This window comes from Columba livia, chromosome 10, assembly GCF_036013475.1.
Source record: "Columba livia isolate bColLiv1 breed racing homer chromosome 10, bColLiv1.pat.W.v2, whole genome shotgun sequence".
NCBI lineage: Eukaryota > Metazoa > Chordata > Aves > Columbiformes > Columbidae > Columba > Columba livia.
In genome coordinates this window covers 1,313,679-1,332,672 of record NC_088611.1, presented here as the reverse complement: position 1 = coordinate 1,332,672, position 18,994 = coordinate 1,313,679, and the positions used below count along the sequence as shown (strand labels likewise).

Genomic DNA, 18,994 nt, shown 5'->3' with positions numbered 1-18,994 from the left:
CAGCCTTTCGGTAAGTTCTCAAGTCCATTTCTTGTAACTAAATTAAATTTTCCACTTAGAGGAAAGGGGTATTGAGCTACAGTATGCAGAAAGTAAGACAGGGAACTGAAAAATAACAATTACACTAGGAATGTGCTCAGGAAGAACAACCAACAGTGTAATGAGCAAGAATGATGGAGAGTAAAACCAACTCATATATTATGTACTATATCAATAAGTGCACATCTCTACCTATCTGATTTTTCTATTCTAAGTAATCTGCAATCATATACATAATCTCCCAAGCTCAGAAGCAATCTCTCTGATGTGTACTATGTATATGAACTGCCTAGCGTAAGGAAACAGAAGACTCGAGATGTTAAAGCAGCACATTCAGTAACCACATCAATGTTTTATGTTATTTCCAGACGAGACACGATGGTTTGAAAACATGCTGTGTGCACTCACCGTTATGCGACATCCCAACAGCGAGGCATTTCTGAAACCTGCAGTACTGACATTTGTTTCTGCTTTTCTTATGGATGCGGCAATTAAGATCACACCTGTCATAAATTAGCTTTAGTCTGATTGTTCGTCGAAAAAAGCCCTGAAATAAACATAAAAACATGGAAGCAAAGCTCTGATTGTTCCGCTGCTTCGAGACATTTCGCTATTAAGTGAACATGACATTTTCAAAATTCGAAGTCCACTACCAATGTAGAAAATGTTATATAAATCACAACAATCCAAAACTTCTGCCACCAGCAGTTTGATCACAAGGAAATACAAAGAGGTATGTGTTATCTGTTTAAATTTTCTTTCCCAACTAATGATTTTTTAATTCTATTTCAAAGATTGATTTTGAGTCTGAGCACTTAAAGAGGATTTATGTTCTTTACCCAAATTTATCATCGTTGCTTGTAGCAATTGATTTTTTCTCACAGCGAACAATAACAACAATAAAAGCACAATGCCAACTCTTATTTATATCACTCCTCGTAATTTAAGTAATCAACAGAATACTTATTGCTTTATTTGTGTTCCTAATTCAGTGCTCCAATTTCATTTAAGCTCTGCATTGGGTCTTTACTATTAGTTATTCTCAAGATATTGAGAATAGAGAAAATGAGAATTTCACATCAAACTCTGTGATGTCTTTCCTTGAACTCAATGAATTGTTATTAATTTATTTCTCTGGCATTTCTTTTCTAATTCTTGAGGATGGTCAATTTTTCTACCATTCCTTTGTCCTCTATGTGTTACAAACACTAAATATCATTGAACATTAAAAATACCCTGTGGAGTTTCACAGCAGAAACCCACATTCTTTAATGCCACCAGAATTTTCAGTAGTCACCAAGAAACGTGTAAACGGGGCAAAGAAACTCTAATCAATCAGAATAACAAAGCCTGAATTTTAAATAGCTCAGAGTATCGAGCTTTTGGAGTTGGGTGTTCACCACCTTTTGCGGCGTTGTATGAATTCAGATTCTACAAGGGACTTCCAAGACAGCAGGAATGAAATACAATTGCCTAATTGACAAAAGTAGAAGAAAAGCACCAAAAAGGCACCTTGCAGCCCTCGCAGGCGTGCACGCCGTAGTGGAACCCGGACGCCTTGTCCCCGCACACGCGGCACTCGATGGCCATCAGCGAGTTGGAAGGGTCCTCGTGAGCTTTGTTGTACAACTGAACCTTTTCTGCAAAATAGGGTGGGGAAGGAGGCTCCATTTTGATCGCACCTGCGGACAGAGAAGATTTAAACAAGAAACTCTAAGTCAAAATGTAGAAGAAGCAGCAAGGAATAATCGCACGCAGTTACAGTTAACAAAGATTCATAGGGCTGCTTTAAAATACAAACTGAGTAGTAAAGAAAGGACGTAAAGGGATGTCAGCTGGCAGCAGCTATTTCACCGGCAGGATATAGGCTGAAAAACCTTCAAGAGGCAGATTCTGATATTAAACATTTCTATACAGCGGCCTCACGCTTGAAAGGCCTTGCTTTTCTCAGTATCTAATCTGGCTGGGTTACCTTAAGATACTCAGAACTACTGCAGGGAGACTGACTGGAGTTTCTAATCGAGTCTAGAAGATATTTAAGTATCGAATAGACATATACATTGAATAATATATTGTTTGGTTATATATATATATACATATATATTAGATAATATAATATTCGTTATTTAAATAAATTTATCTCTTTTTTTTGGCCAACACTGTTCAGCTTTGGATGCAGTTCAGAGCTTCGTTTCTCTTCTGAAAGTTTCTAATTAAAAGAGCAATTTGGAATATTGAACAAGCTCAGCCAACCAAATATGATCTCTTTAAATCAAGCGGTGACATTTGACACTATAACATTACATCATATCACATCTGGGAGCAACGTAGCAGATGTCGTGTTACAATAAGGTGAATGTTTTTCTCTTCCAGACTGGCTGCACTATACAAACTAGAAAGTTTTCTTTCCTATATAAACTAGGAAGAAGAAGGAAAAGTGGAAATTCATCTAAGTAGAGACAAAGAGACTCTACTGCGCTCTCTAGGTTGCTATTAAATTGTTATGGACATTTCTAATTAAACAAAAGACAAATAAATTACTAGCTGGAAAACTGTCTTTGAATTCATTTCCTAAGTAACGCGGAGGTACGCAGCACTTGCTTTGCTGTGCAACCAAAATTAAACACGAGAATTCCCTGAAGGAATTCCTGTCCAGATTGCTACCACCAAGAGTGAAGTCAGATTGAAGCAGGCGAAGGGCATCTCTAAGAGTTCCTCACATTCCTACCTGGAGCAGGAACGCAGGAACAACTCATTTAGGAACAGGTCACCTCCTGTCTCAAGAGGAGAGTTCCGTGTAAGTTTTTTACCACGACTGACAAGAGGAGCGTTTTTCATAGTGTATAAATAATCCATGGTTATGCCTGCACTTGGAACACTGATAACAGAATCACAGAATCACAGAATCGACTGGGTTAGAAAAGACCTCAGAGATCATCGAGTCCAACCCTTGGTCCAACTCTAGTCCGTTTACTAGATCATGGCACTAAGTGCCATGTCCAATCTCAGTTTAAAAACCTCCAGGGCCGGTGAGTCCAGCACCTCCCTGGGCAGCCATTCCAATGCCTGACCACTCTCTCTGTAAAGAATTTCTTTCTAATCTCCAGCCTAAATTTCCCCTAGTAGAATTTAAGCCCATGGCCCCTTGTCCTGTTGCTGACTGCCTGGGAGAAGAGACCAATCCCCACCTGGCTATAACTTCCCTTCAGGTAGTTATAGAGAGTGATGAGGTCACCTCTAAGCCTCCTCTTCTCCAGACTAACCAAGCCCAGCTCCCTCAGCCTCTCCCCATAGGTCTTGTGTTCAAGTCCCTTCACCAGTCGTGTTGCTCTTCTCTGGACCCGCTCCAGCACTTCAATCTCTTTCCTGAGCTGAGGGGCCCAGAACTGAACACAATACTCCAGGTGTGGCCTCCCCAATGCAGAGCACAGGGGAAGGATCACTTCCCTTGTCCTGCTGACCACGCTGTTTTTGATACAGGACAGGATACCGTTGGCCTTCTTGGCTTTCTTGATTAAACTCATATCAGTGTCGTGACTCAGATGTAGCCACTATTTCTACTCCATCATTTTCTTAGGCTGTTTGGAATTTAAAAGCTACACAAATTAATAATGAACATGCTGTGAATGCTGGGGCATTTTTTAACAGCCAGGCTATTTATTCTGCACCGTGTTCACAGAGCTTCAAAGGACAATTCGCACACTGGATACACGAGTAGGAGACTGGAGGTTTCAGAAACAAATGGTTGGGGTTCACCAAGTGTTTAACGTCATTTTAGATACTTTCTATTATCTTGCCTGATCTCCAGCTGCTGCTCTGGGAGGGTGAAGGTTTGCTATATGTATTCTGCCTGCCCTGCAAGGATATCCTATGGTCACCTCTGGTGACACAGCATTTAGGCATCTGAATACTTCTGAATCCTCGTGCTGATGGTACACTTTCCAGAGAATGACACAAAGGGAACATGAAGGAAATATTTTAAATAAAAGCATACTTTGGCAATCCTGGAGCTTGATATCATATTTATAGTCAAAGCTTGTCTGGTCAGCTCTCGCAAGAGGAATATCTTCATAGTGCGGTGAAGAAATGCTTGAAAAATCAACAGTGGTAAATGGCTTGATGTCAAAGGAATGTGTATGATCATCCATCGCAGACAGATCCACCGGGCTAATTCCAAAATTAATGGGCCAAAACGGCATTTCTGTGTCCACCATTGTAATCCCTGAAAGAAATAATAATAAAAAAAAAGAAACAGGCATTTTAGAAGCAGCTTGTGACATCTGTGATGAGTTGGGGCCTGAGCTGAGGTGCTGTTGCCCTGTGTCCAACGGGTGGAGACACAACTCACAATCAGGTGCAGGTTTGGGGAACCTATCTGTTGTTTGGCTTGAGTTTGTCACCATATAATGGATAAGGCTGTAGAGTGACACTGCCTGGATAACACTGGGCACTTAGCCCAGCCCTGAGGCTCCTCTTGGGAAGGCTCCGATATCTGGCCCCCAAGAACAGCGGTTCAGTAACAGATATGGGAAAAGTGACCACCTAAATAATTATGAATGGCCAAATGAAACACACCTGCATTTTAATAGTATATTTTATGAAACATTTCTGTACTTTAGTAAGCATGCAAGTCATTAAAAAAGACCAATGATCCCAGAGTCTTAAACCCAAGGCACGAGGAAATGTAATTTATGACCTTCCAAATTCCATATGTATTTATGCAGCTGTTGAAAGTAGTAAACAAATAGAAAGCGTCAATCTGCAAAAATCTTCAGCAAATCCAGTGAATTCAGATTAAGATATAAAACCTTTTTCTGAGTCCTCTTCTGATAGCTGGCTGAACCAAAATCCTTGGTTTAGTATTTTTCAACTATTAAAAGGTCTGTAATTAACAGCAAGTGTAGAACACTCGCTGGTTTATAACTAGGGCCTGTCTCTCATTTTCCATGATTTTTAAAAAGAACATTCTAATCTAAAAATAGAACCGATGTCACAGAACTAAAATAACTTGGTCACTTTGGCTGTTTAATTTGGACTTTAGACCCAATCGAGTGAGTGGCCTTTAACCTCTACATAACAGGGACTTTGATTTGATCTGCTTCAAATCAAAACTACCATGTCCCGCTGCAACATGAATATCATGGACCAGAGCTGCTCTATAATTTTGTGCTCATCCCTTGTTCTGACTGTCCCCCCGAGCTGTGCTGGGGCGCTGAGGCCCTCATGGCTGGAAATGGTCACAGTTCTCTTGATCTTTCCCCAGGCAAGTCACCATCTTTCTTCTCCCACCTTTTAGGACTTGCAGCACAACACTTTAGTTCTTCTACTCTGAACATACTGACAACAAACGTCGTAAGATATCTTACTTAATTCTTAGATTTCAGATCAGAAATTCCCACTCTGGTGGAACAGAAGTGCTGCTGCTGTATCCCACTGTCATGGTTTTGTTAAAAAACAAGTTTCTCTTTTAGTGAATTTGCCTGTCAGCTAAAGCTTCATATTAGCTGCATTTTCCTGGAGAACCAGATACATGTTTTGGTGAACATAGCAATGGAATGGGAAGTTATTGATAAGCGTGGATGGACATCTCGCGAGAGGGGCAACGAGAAACAGGTGACCAAAAACTGACCAGCTGTGTATAACATCCCATCCACATGAATACTTCATATAAAAGTGGGAGATCACGAGGATCTCGTCCCTTTTTTCCCTTTTCCTTATGGCGACATTAGCAGAGGACCTTGCGAGTCGTCCCTGCGAACTGAGGCCAGTGACAGACTGAATCCAGCTCCGGTTGGCTGCAGAGTCCAGTCCAGGACTTCTGGTGCCAGCTCTGCAGTTGCTGAGACTTTCAAGATCGGTTTTGTATATTTTGTATTATTTTCTCTATTTTATCAGTAGCATTAGTAAAACATTTTTAATGTTTCCAGCTCTCTCCTCTCTGTCCTTCTTTCCCTCCCGATCGCCTGTCCTGAGTGGGAAAGGGGGAGAGGGGAGAGAGGAGGTTAACAATACATCTGCCAGGGTTTGATCGTCACCCCGCAATCTAAACCCTTGACACCCACGCTGCACACACACGTGCTTAAGCGCAGGCTTAAGTCACTCACTGAACAGAGATACTGAATCACCTGCCACTGGGCTCAATTTCTGTATTATACGCAGAAAAGATGTTAAAATCAAACATTTTTCCTACATCATGCATACAACTATAAAAAATATTCTCACAATCTTGAGGCATTATCGCTCTATATTTTCAATTTAAAAGGCTACAGTTTGCAAAGCGCCGTGAGCTGCACAGGACGTTAAGGCCAGCCTGTGTTTCAGCATGTGACAGCCAATGACCATCACGTTTTGGAGAAATGTCAAGATTACACTGAGGAAAATAACCAGGGCGTTGTGGGTGCACCTATCAGCTACTGTGGGTCACAAAGTAATTCCATTTTATGCTGCTCATATTTCTGCTCTAAGGTAATAAAATCTGGAATCAGCAGCCATTTACAATTCTTTGAACAAAAGCTATAAACTCGACCCCTTCCAGAGGTCGACACCCCACGACTGGCAATATCCGTTCTTCTCATCTTCAGGCAACTAACAAGGCTTTGCTAAATCATTCCACTAAGAGAAATGTTTATTTTTAGGTTGTCTATGTTATAATTTCATCTAAGATGTCCACAAAGGTACCCAGCAAGGATCTATACATCTACACATACACATACACGCGTGATCTGAAGTCTCCTGTTAAACAGAAGGTTCTGACATGGTAAAATGCCGTAAGTGAATAGGTTTTACTGAACACAAAAGAAGGTTTACACGTGCATTATTAACTGTTTTCCTTCCACTGGAAACAGTTATCTTGGGCTACGTTGTAAATGTGAATTGACAAGGCCTTAGCTCTGTACAATTAACATGGATTTTAATTTCCACGACCCCAGGAGGGCTCCTGGAGAACATGGGGCTCCACCTCACCTTCGCTTTCCTCGTTTCTCTATTTCTGGTTAACAAGATGCAGATTACAGCATTTCTTTATGCATCAGTGATTCCACATTAATATTACTCATAAACATTTCTGAAATATGAGAATTTTCAGGTTTGCTCAGATTTTTGATATAAAAATCGCAGCATTTCATTACAGTTTTAAAGTTTGAATCTTCACACGACTGCTAATTCTTCGTCAAATTATGGAGATCCTGTTCAATTTAACCAAATTTGCTATTACACTGGAAACAAAATGAACGTTACTTCTTGGCTTTATTTTATTCTATAAGTACTAGAATGGAGAAAACCTTTTACGGCCTAGTTTTATTCTTGCATTATTGAAGACTAAAACGTGAAAATAATTCCTATGTTTAATAGTTAGTTTACAAACGTTTCTATTTTGCATGTAACTTTACTTGATTCCTGATGTGTATTTTGCCTGTTTTTCACCCCATAAAAGAAGAATGGCAAAACACCAAGACATCCAAAGCCTAAGTCCAATCAACAGAATACTCCGGGTTTCTTTCATAAAACTTACACAAGCTCAGGTGAGGTAACAAAAACGTAACACTGGATAAAAAGTTTTTCACGTGCAAAAATCTTTCTCGGCCAGCGAAATCTAAGCAGAACAGTAGCAGAGAGGTTGTTCACGTACAGTCAGATGAACACGCTTTCACATTTAATTATTAAAAAGGCAGAAGTGAAGGAGACAACATTAGACACTGAGATGTGGAACTAGTTGTTTTGAGTCTCTTTACCTGCATTCAATGTCACCCTGGTGACCATTCTCTGCAGGGCAGCACACGAAGGGCCACGAGCTCACCCAACACGTCTGTGTGACCTGCCAGCCGCAGGTACAACCTACGCTCCATTAAGCTGGTGTTGATTGAGAGAACTATCTTATCATTAAGTTACTCCATTCAGTAGCAATTGTAAATTCCTAACAACATTATTCAGCGCATTTTTTATGTTAGGAGGACATAAAATACAACAGATTGCCATGGTATGAAAAGCATCCTGGATCGCAAGCTCCTCTTTCCCATAAACACTACCTGTGCTCAGGCAGCCGGAAAGGCCTGTTGCACCACATTCTGCACTCGCTCTTTCCAGACAAAACTACCAAAATATGAGCCTAGAGGTATTTAGTGGAGCAACATCCAGCCTCATAGGAGTTACAGAAAACCAGAAAAACACTTAGTTAAAGCCCCTCAGCTCTGAAACGTTACTAAGAACACGGCAATGGTATGATTATACTACAGGGACACTTATAGATATGAACAAATATATAAATACTGTAAATATTTATTACATTAAAATGTATTTCATTGAATCGTTTGAATCTCATCTCATGTAAAAATATATCAGTTTGTCAAGTAAACCTAAATGCAAGTGCTGCAGAACTTAATGGGACTTTTTCCAACTAATTTAATTAAAGCAGACCGAGGCCATCTCTGATATGTTGTATATAAGTCGGTTAAGGCCACACAAGCATTCCCAGCTTTCAAGAAAAAGATAGAGATGGGAAAGGGCATTTTATTTATCTACTTAAGACAAACAATCAAACGTTCTATGTGTGCCTTGCAAAAATACAATCTACCCTAAATAATGGCCCCACACGCTCTGAATTAAAGACCTTCATTGATCTTTTAGAAGAAAATGTTGCAAAAGGACTCTAGCAAGAGAAAGGACAGTCTTGTGACAGAGCAACTGCATCTCCCTGTTAATAGCTCGGTTCTTGCCTCTGACACAGAGATTCTGTGTGGCAATGGGCAAGTGGTTCCAGCCAACATTTCACGTTCCTCAGCACTGTTTTCAGGCCCCGAATGTGAGGCAGAGGGGCTGGTGACACAGTGTGTTCCGAGGGTGATTAACGGCTGTCTCTGTGAGGTGTAGATGGGTCAGCAGTTCCAGTAAGACTTGGAACAGCAGTATCACTTTGTCCTATGAATTGTTCTTCTGGTTGTTTAGAGAAACTTGTATCATCTTACTGCATTTACTTTTCCCTGGAGGGAAAAAAAGATGCTACTATTTAGACTTTTGTCTCAGTTCTCCAGTTGTCAAGTGGAAGAACATTGTCTTTCCCTCCGGCCTGTTCTCCGCATTACCTTCAAACAGCTGTCTTCTTCAAATTGTTAATATTTCCGATTGTGTCTGAGTACAGCAAGGCTTTAATCTTAGTTTAAGCCATGAGAAGATACCTTCTTCAATCATGAAGATGATATATTTTTCACTCCTGGTATCTGTCATTACAACGGACTTTATCTAATAGACAACATTTGCATAAAATAAAGGTAATTTGCTTTTGGATGAACCAAGGTATGTGAATTTTTTTCTATAGTGCAAACAATGACTCAAAGCTCTTGGGCATATTCCATTCAATACGTTAAAACAAGCACTGTGTGCTCTGCAGGCTCCTAAATCTGACAGTCCCACGCATGGACCCGCGCTGCTCCGTGTTCTGCTGCTGCGGAGTCAGCAGAGGGAGCACAACTTAACTAAAACCCCTCTTTTCTACGACTCTGCTGACACAACCAGCGATGCCCTTCCAACAAACAAACAAACAAACAAACAGGTACATTCAAAGACCCCTGTTGGCTGATACCTGCAATTCAGTGTTTGGCAAAGTAACAGCAAAAAGCTATAAAGACTTGCTTTAAAATCCCATTACAGAATTTTGTATTGCTATGTTTGCTTTACTAAAGAGCAGAGATAAAAAAGGATATTTTAAAATCCATGTACATATAGAAAACATTGGTATAATTCACGTTTCGTTTATGTGATGACACGTGTATATTGCTAGAACTTACAATAATTATTCAAAGCAGCCATCTTCCAAGCAGATTACACACTAGAAACCACTATGACTGTGGGGAAAGGACCCAGGCTTAGTTAGGCAGCTGATAGAATAAGTATTGACGAATCTTTGCATTTTAAATTCAAACAATCCTCTTTGAAAACTCAGTATTACCTTTCAGCATTCCTACCCTAGATCTGCGCATTGTAGCAGCAACACCAGTGCTTCTGAGTGTACCCTGGTCTCCAGCACACTCCTGCTTGGCCCACTGTCTCTGTACACCTGCTTTTCACCTTTTCAAGTATGAATTTATCAAAAATGTTACGGATTTCTTTCAATTAGACAACCCTAAACTACAGCTCCTCAGTCCCCTTAATTTACCTGTAAACCCAAAGAAAATGCCTAGCGTCCTCCAGCAAATCTTGAGTGTCTAAATCAGCTCCATGGTAAGGAGTGACTTAGCGAAGAAGTCAGCTCTTGGTGCGCTGCTTTTAACGTCAGCCCTGATGCCAAGCACAAGATCAGGACAACGGATGACATTTTCTTCTCTGCTTCTCAGATCCAACCCTCGAGCCATCTGAACGTGGCCTCAAACCAGCCATGTGCATTAGGAAAGACACCTGATGATACCTAATATACAATACCCAATATACAATACCCAACATACAATTGACTTTTGAAAGACGGGGAATAAACTTTCTGTATAAAAACAAGACTGCTGGTTCCAGACAAAAGGGTTTTGTTGCACATTTGGGCAGAGGCGGAGGGTCGGTGTACAAGCGCTGTGGAGGGTGCAGCCGCCAAGCACACCCGAAGGGTTAATCACCGAGTGGGAGGGGTATCAGCTTATGAAAGTCTCTCTTTCCAGTCCGCTGTACCAACCTGCAGAACCAGCACGGACCCAAATTCTGATCGCAAAACGTGCTAAGCTGGGGCTGAGTGGAATGCGAAAGGTGTGATGACAAACCAGGTACTCCCAGAACATCCCAAAACGCTGCCATCAGATGCAAGTTTGTGTCACGGCCTCAAAATGTAAATGGTTCAAGAGTTGAGAACCAGGCTGAGAAATCCAAGTGGTGCATTGTGCTCTGCAGAGAACCGTGACACCAAGGTCCTTCAAAAAGCCAAATAAAAAGTAAGGGGGGAGTCAACCCCGTCATCCTCCCAGCAAGGCTGCACGGGAAAGCAGCAGAAGAAATCTGAGGAATGGTCTAAGTGCAAACACTTGAAAAGGTCAAAAACGGGGAACACATATATCAGTATGAAATGTATTTTATTCCTTGTAACTGAATTATAACTACAAGCTGTGATCACTAAAATCACAGTCCATAAAATTTACTACAATGTTTAGGTGGTGGCTGCTAATAGAAACACACCAAAAAAAAGGCCATTCAGGGAACAACAGAGCTGTTTAATTTAAGATATATTTTCTAGTCTGTGCCTATGGAATTGACACAAAATTGTAAATGGTCTGGGTTCTTATTTGAAACAGCAGCTTTTTATACCCTTGCAGCAACATGAACCATTTTAAATATAAATACACAAAAAATAGAAATGCAAACGAGAAACATGCTCCACAAACGCCACAGACTACTCAGAAATGCTACAAATTCTACAATCACATTTTAATTATTTAAGATAGGGGTTGTTGCATTCTCATACTGGATAGATATCAATGAAACTTCAAGTTATTTCAGCTTATAAAAGAAATCTATCGCAAGGCTGTGCTCAAATGACAGCTTAAATAGAAAATGGGAATATTGGACAATGGGAGACAGCTGTAAAGAAATAGTGATTTATATATTTGGAAAACGTGGTAGACAGCTCAGATTTCAGAGGAACGGCACTTCAGAATCATAGAGAACACAACTAGAAACTTTTGGAGGTGACACGGTGTTGGGTGTTGAAAGACTCACGACAACAGGAACGAAAATGTTGTCCTGCTGTCCCCGACCGAACACCGAGCTGCAGGATCGCTTCTGCTCTGTTAACTCACAACGTGTATGGGAAAGGACTCTCGAATGGATCTTAGAAACACTCGAGCAGAAAAACGGAGCAGTTATTTAGTTCCACACAGCTGCAATCCATGCTTTGTGAGGCGCCTTGTATTGAAACTAAAATTAATCCTGATGATAGACTTCTCTCCCAATGCTTTTTGTTCAAAAATATCTTAAAATACCTCCCAGTCTTCAAAATGGAAATTATCATTATTTCGTTCCAGTGAACAGAAACTACTCCAGAAGCATAAAAATCTGAAAAACAAGATATCATTGGATTGCTAATATAAAAATCAAAATAAATGTCTACAGAATTCTAATGGGTGAAGATAATACATCGGTATTTACAATATGCCCACGTGCATTAGTGGAGCTCAATTCTGGATCATTTTGGTTTTGAGGGATTTGAGGAAACCAGAAAGAAACAACATGTCCCTAACTTGCACTGGCAATATTGTAAAACTATCTCATGACATAAAATGTAGGCGTTGCTGTCGATGAATCACTGTGATTTAAAAAAGGATCCTGATAGATAGGCAATGAATCACCTTCAGTTTTGCAATCGGAAGAAGCTGGCGCCTTACGGGAGCCCTTTGCCCCCGTTGGCAGAGCGCGGCCAGGAGATGTGCCCGCTGCTGGGCTCTCCCGGCGCGGCAGCGGCCTCAGAGCAACACAACTGGATTTTGACATGTACAGAACCGGGCTGGATACCAGCAAAGCTTCACCAGCTGCAAGTGACAGCCCGGGAGCACTTTGGTAGATGCCACATGTAGAAGTTTCATAAGCAGACTCACGCCTAACCTGTGACTGTGCTTTCAGATGCCATCAAACTTGTTCTGAAGTCAATAGGAAGTTTATAGCTTCAACAGAAATTCAGTGTTTAAGCCCCAGTTAAGCAAAATGCTAATTTGTATGTCAAGCACTTTAAAAAACCCATTTCCCGGCTAAGGGAGGACTTCTTTAGGTAGGGTATATTACTAAATTATGTATCATACATACGCATGCACACAAATAAATCAGTGTATGTTGTAATACAGATCCATAATAAATTAGCTTCTTATAAAATGCCGTGCTTTCTATACAGAATTACTGTTCCTCACTAACCACAGTCACAACACCGTGCCCCGAATTAATAAAATAAACTCCCACGAAAGCCTAGATTCAATGTTTAGCCAGATACCTGCTGTATATTTAAACACTGTCCTAAAATATTCAAGTATAATAGAAACGCTATCTAGTAAATTTATATTGTGCTCACATGATTCATTATATGAAAATTAGCAAATTCCTCCGTGGCTTCTTAAGCCTGTGCAAGATTGTCAAAGATTTAAGCATATAGCATGGCAAAATATATGAGAAGAGATATGTAGGCACTGCAGCTATTTACAGGACAATAAGGCTCCATTGTTTGTTTAGTTTCATTAGGTCATTATCACTGCACCTTTTAATCTATTTTAATATGCTAATCATGAAGTCTATTCTTAAAAATGGTGCTTAGTCAATAATTATCAACTAGGATACAAATTTATCAATAAATTCAAAAACAGATGTACTGCCTTATGGGGCTGAAATCTGCACATGAAAATTGTGTTTCTTTTGGAAGCATTAATAAATTAAATAGTAAATGCTGTATATTATGTGCACAATATCCAGTTAATTTTTGTCTTCTAAGACATCTTAGGTGCAATAAATTTTATACTGAGACTGAAGAATTTTTGTAATATCAATACTTAACTAACCACATAGAGTTTTCTCAGTGCTTTCAGTAGCAGAGCATTTCCCAAGGTCTGTTTGCGGGTGGATAACACTGGTGGTAGGAAGCCTGGGAGATTTCTCCTTCCTCAGCCCCTGTCACGTCAATGCTGTTCGGCGTTCACAGGACAGGCAACTTAAGCATTGTTTCCAAGAGATGAGCTAATAAGGCACACAACCGTAATAGGGCAAAAACCACTCATTAATATCCCAAATGCAGTTCCCTGCCATGGCAGAATACTCAATACTCCCACAGGAAGAGGAGGAGGAGGAAGAAAAGCAACATGAGTTTAAACTCATTCCTTGAATTAAATCCCACTTTTAAAGTTTTTCCTGGCAGTCAAACGCATTGCAAATTATCCATAAAAATGCTTCTCTCATATCAGGACGGGCCATTTTCATCACAAAGCTGTCATCTTCTAAAATACTAAAACTGTACAATGTATTTTAACATGGCAAGACTATATGTAGCACCCGTATAATTTGATTGAATGCTTTTTTATTTAGTATCACTTCAAATAGTTTAACTGTTGGACAATCACTAAGTCCTAAAAGACAAAAAGCACCATGTCGCAAAACTGATTCATTAGTGCAAATAGTGCTATTTGTGTACCAAATACAGGAAATATCTCAGCATGAGAGGGAACACACTTTCCTATATTTAATTTTTTAATATATAATTGCATAGAATTTCTGATATATGCCAAGTATCAGAACACTCGCTGTATATGTCAGAACACTCGCTGACTCTGCGACGTCAAGCTAGTTCGAGCACATCAAAGCTTCAGAAAGCAGGTAAGTAGTACTAAAGAGGGCTTAACATTTAGCGTTCTCCTCTGCCAGGAGCCCCCTACATTAATCTAGCACAAAACATGTTCAGGTTGTGTGTGGAACGCAGTCATTTCCACACTGTGTTGGGAGCAGCAGGGAGACACGGCCAGCGCGGAGCTGCAGGACCCCGCTTGCCACTCCATCCTCAGTGCTGCCGTTACTCCAACAAGACAAACACCAGGCACAGTTCAAACGAGCACCCCACTTTGACTATATAGACCAGCAGGCCTCGCACCAGCCTATAGTAAGATTACTCAACTAAAATTGTAATAATACAGACACATGAACTTTTGTCCACCTATCATCTGTTGCACAAATGTGCCTCTTTCATCTGTTAAATTAGCAAAAGAAAAATTAACCTTCTCAACTGTATGAATCAAGAAGCATCTAACCTGCTCAGCCACTTTTCAGCAGCACAGCAATCTCTTGTCATCTGACTACTGTACTTTTGACCCTCCAAAATGTTCCCAACTAAAATATGTTGACGTGTTTTTACATGTGATTCGATAATTATTGTGCTCAATAGTGTAGGATACTTATCACATATTTAGATCAATGTTCTTCGCATCTCATGTGCTCCATCTTTCTAAATATTAATTTTTCCAGACAGCTTTAAAACTACCCCATCCAGGTGACTTGAGGCTGTCTACAGGAGTGGAGAATCAGGTCACAAGTGGGGTAAGTTTGCTTTTGTAACCGAAATTCCAACGTTGTGCAACGCTCTGAGAAGTATTTAATGAACACCAGTACATTAATTATGCTCTAAATTCAAGTTACCTTGAACAGTTCCACTTCTGAGTCTTCTATCGGACTACAGGACAAGAGCATCAAGAGAATCTTCCCCATTCTTGTTTTTTGGGGGTTGGTAGAAAATACAACGTAACATAATGTTGTACTCTATTTTGTTCCAGAAAAAAAGAATATAAAACAACCCACAACATTTTGAAGGAAATTTAGCACTTAAAACTGGTTATCATAAGAGCTAGATAGAAAATATCCATTTTAAAGCCTGCCTATGACTAAATAATAGCAATATGAGAAAAAGAATACTTAAGTATCTACTACGACAATTCAGAATTCAGTAAGCGCCAACTTACCACCTTTCACGTTACCATATTTCTTACTTTCAACAAAAATTATAGTAATTTCGTTATGAATTTCCTATTTGATATACTTCAGAAAGACTTCTTGCATACTGGAACGCCAAAAATCAGAGCCCAGGATCAGAGTTACTGTGAAACAGATGATACCAAGAAGCCCTAGAACAGCACTGCACTATCTTGAGTTCTAAAGTCAATAAAATGGGTTAAAAATAGAAGTTTGTGGGTGAACATTTTCCCCAGCAAACTCCAAGTAGTCCGGGATGTCAGTGTATACATTGGGCAAACCGAACTATTTTTAATTACGTCATTTCCGTTCCTACCATCTAACTCTAATAAACAAAACTCCCTTTACCGCTGAAGAACAACATACCATAATACGTACATTCAGATAATGGACGATCACGGCAACATCATATAATAATACAAAAATGGGTACATGCTAAATAGTTCTACAAGGTTACTTAAGCCTTCTGTCACACATCTCCCTGTAGTTTCCTGACATGAGTATTTGGTAGTGGCACAGAATTTGATGGAGATGTTTAAGTCTTTTCCAAATGTACTTTTCAAGTGTAAAAAGGCCAAGATATGTCTCTCTTAAGGATATAGAATAACTTACTAAAAACACAGTGGGTAAGTGCTATTTGAATCTTAACGAAAAACAAATACTCTCTCTGCAGCCCTTTGATAAGAAGAAGCAGACAAATGCACTTTAAAAATAAATATAACCCAGATAATGGTGTGTTAACGCAAAATTCTACAAAGTTCTGATTTTGTTATTAATGCATCAACTTATTGTATTTCCTAGCAAGAGATCTGGCAAGGTTGGAATTTTACAATGTGCATGAAAGCTAAAAGGAAAGAATTTCTTTGTTGTTGTTGGGTTATTCTTCCTCTACGTTATTAATATCCTAAGAATATGTCTGCTATGACTTGGCCCTACTTTTGTCAACCTTTGTTTTAAAGCGTGGCCATTGGAATTGCCTTGCTTTCCCCATGAAGAAATGAACATTTTTACCTGCCAAGGTATGGAAAATTATTTCACATAACTCAATTTTTCCTTTATGTGAAATATATGTCACTCCTGCTTTTCCTGTGTCATTCACTGAGAAAGCAGGGTATAGTAACATTAATGTTTAAGTAAATATGGCAATAAACAGCACCCATTTAGCAGTTCCATGGCTTGTGCTACTGTCCTTTGCTTCTGCAATAAACTAACCTTCCAGAAATGGTGCTTGATGTTATTCTTCAGCTATAGATATTGATCCTTAGCCCGCAGTGGCCATGCACAGCACGTCCCCTGTCACACACCGGCACAGGCCGCAGAGTTTGGATCTGCACGGTGACTGCGCAACTGTACAAACGATTCTAGTCAAGGAAGAGGGAAAGTGGTGTTGCTATTTTTGGCAAGACATTTTCAAGAGATAAAATGACATCATTTTAGGACACCAAACTGAAAGTTGAGTAGCCACAGCTAAGAACAACTTACTGTTCGGATAAAGTAATGTATGCGTTCAGAATTTTGTTACTTTTAACAACTAAGGTTAAACAAATGCTTTAAGAACTAATGCTAAAGAGTGATTTTTGTAATTGTCCTCGTTTTCAGCTGTAAAGAATCTACCGATGCTTGACTAAATCAGTAAAGACTCTGATTGCACTTTGTATTTTGCACATAAACATTGTGGAGAGCATGAAGTGCCTCTTAGCTCAAGGCCAGAAAATCTCTGTGCCCCTGTGTTCACATGGATTTCAGATTGTAGGAAGCTTTGTACATGACAATTCCCCAGAGACATCCCAGCTCATGTAAACCTGCCTGTTTTCTTCAAAAACACGAACTGTCATTCTGTTTCTATATTTGACAGCATTTTCTAGTTTCAAGTGAAGAGAAAAGCGTATAATCAAGTCCTAACTCTGTGTCAGTAAGATTAATAATTATAGGGTTATGCAACATGAACAATAGCGGTAAAAGCAAAGCAGCTATGTTAAATTTTAACAGCATTAAAGAGAGGGGAAGAGATTGAGAAAATTTCAGTTCCCTTCTCTGTCACGTGTTCTTGTCGTCATTTTTTTCTGTATTTAAAATACTTCAAGAATTTCTTCCGTAAGTGATCTAAGAGGACAGATAACAGCAAATCTTTCCGTTTCATGCCACGATAAATAGATGTGTACACCACAATTCAAGACAAAAGAGTATATTTAAACACTTAGACTTATAGTTAACTTCTTGTTTTTCTAGACTATTTATTAAGTTAGCATATTGAAAAAATCATATTAATTAACTTTCTAGAAAGTGTTATTTTGAATAATTACAGGCAACTCTATTTCTTTAATCTAAATATGCATGTCATTTTCACATACAAACCACAAATTACCCACTGGAATTTTGTCCATATACTCTGGGCTACTTGCTAACTTGGTCGTTTTATTTTTAAATCAGTTATTCATCTTCAATTTGGACAGAATATCAATAGTTAACTTTGCAATCAATTATATTGTCATACTCCATTATTCTTCAGAGGAGATTAATTTCTTAGGCAAGCAAGTTTAGTGTGAGGAACTAGAAGTTAGCACTGTGACTTTGTGTAACCCCTCAAGCGGGTTTGTGAACAACCAAGTATCCTGTGGCTCTAATGTATACTGAGGATAAGTCACTGTGATTTCTCAGCGTTCTCATTACTTTTTTAATTGCTAAACAAAAATCGGTAGTTTGAAAATTTCTATACGCTGAATTCGAAGCATGATCACAAGACAGATGGTCGATCTCTTCAAAGATTTGGTTGTATTTAAAAGGAATCATATTAAAACGCTGTTGAGATTATCACCAAAAATTATCACGGCCATGGGGATTAGATCCAGCGCCATGTGCTGTAACGTAGAGCTGGCTGGCAGGATAAGGCCCTGCTTCTGTTCACGGGGCACGCAAAGCCCCACTGAAACTTTTGGAACCACCTCTAATCCAGAAGATCAGAAGGGATCTTCAATGGCAAAGTGCTTCCCACACCCTGTACTTCCCGTCCTTTGTGTAACAAGGTGTGAACATCTGCTTTCAACCTTATTGCTGTACTCTGTCCAAAACTGGAGGTTACTTGGCAGCAGCCCAGGCGACCCTTCACCGACAGTGACAGACTTGCTTCAGAGGGATACAAGGATGAAAATGAGGACAACTATGACCTGGGAAATTTGGGGCATTTAGAACCTGGTTTTCATCTCTCACCTCCACTTTGTGCTGTCAATATATCATAACAAAATAGGTTTAACACCAAACTATTTGCAAAGCAGAAATAGTTTTTCATTGGGTTACAAGAAGACAGTTTTCACCTCATGGCTTGACACAGGCACACCCTTCCAATGCAAAGATCGGGCTTGTAATATGTGCGTGGCATACTGGGTAAAACTAATACAATTGCACAATGGTGTCTCTTGTATTTTGAGAATTCCTAAACTGTTTGAGGTGTAAACTGGTACCAGACTTGGTTCATTGTTTGGAACTAGGGAATATTTTGTACAAC

The 18,994-nt window shown here is 39.6% G+C and overlaps 1 protein-coding gene across 4 annotated transcripts in view; it reads right to left on the bottom strand.

Moving 5' to 3' along the window:
- PPARG (peroxisome proliferator activated receptor gamma) overlaps positions 1–18,994 on the bottom strand; it is a 53,919-nt gene that overhangs the window by 17,108 nt on the left and 17,817 nt on the right. For 3 of the 4 annotated variants that reach the window (XM_021288012.2, XM_065074426.1, XM_065074424.1), the window contains exons 2-4: positions 4,034–4,261; positions 1,552–1,721; positions 448–586 (exon numbers count right to left, since the gene is read on the bottom strand). In XM_021288012.2, coding sequence (XP_021143687.2) covers positions 448–586; positions 1,552–1,721; positions 4,034–4,253 — 529 coding nt within the window. In that variant the 5' untranslated portion in view covers positions 4,254–4,261. 4 annotated transcript variants of the gene reach the window in all.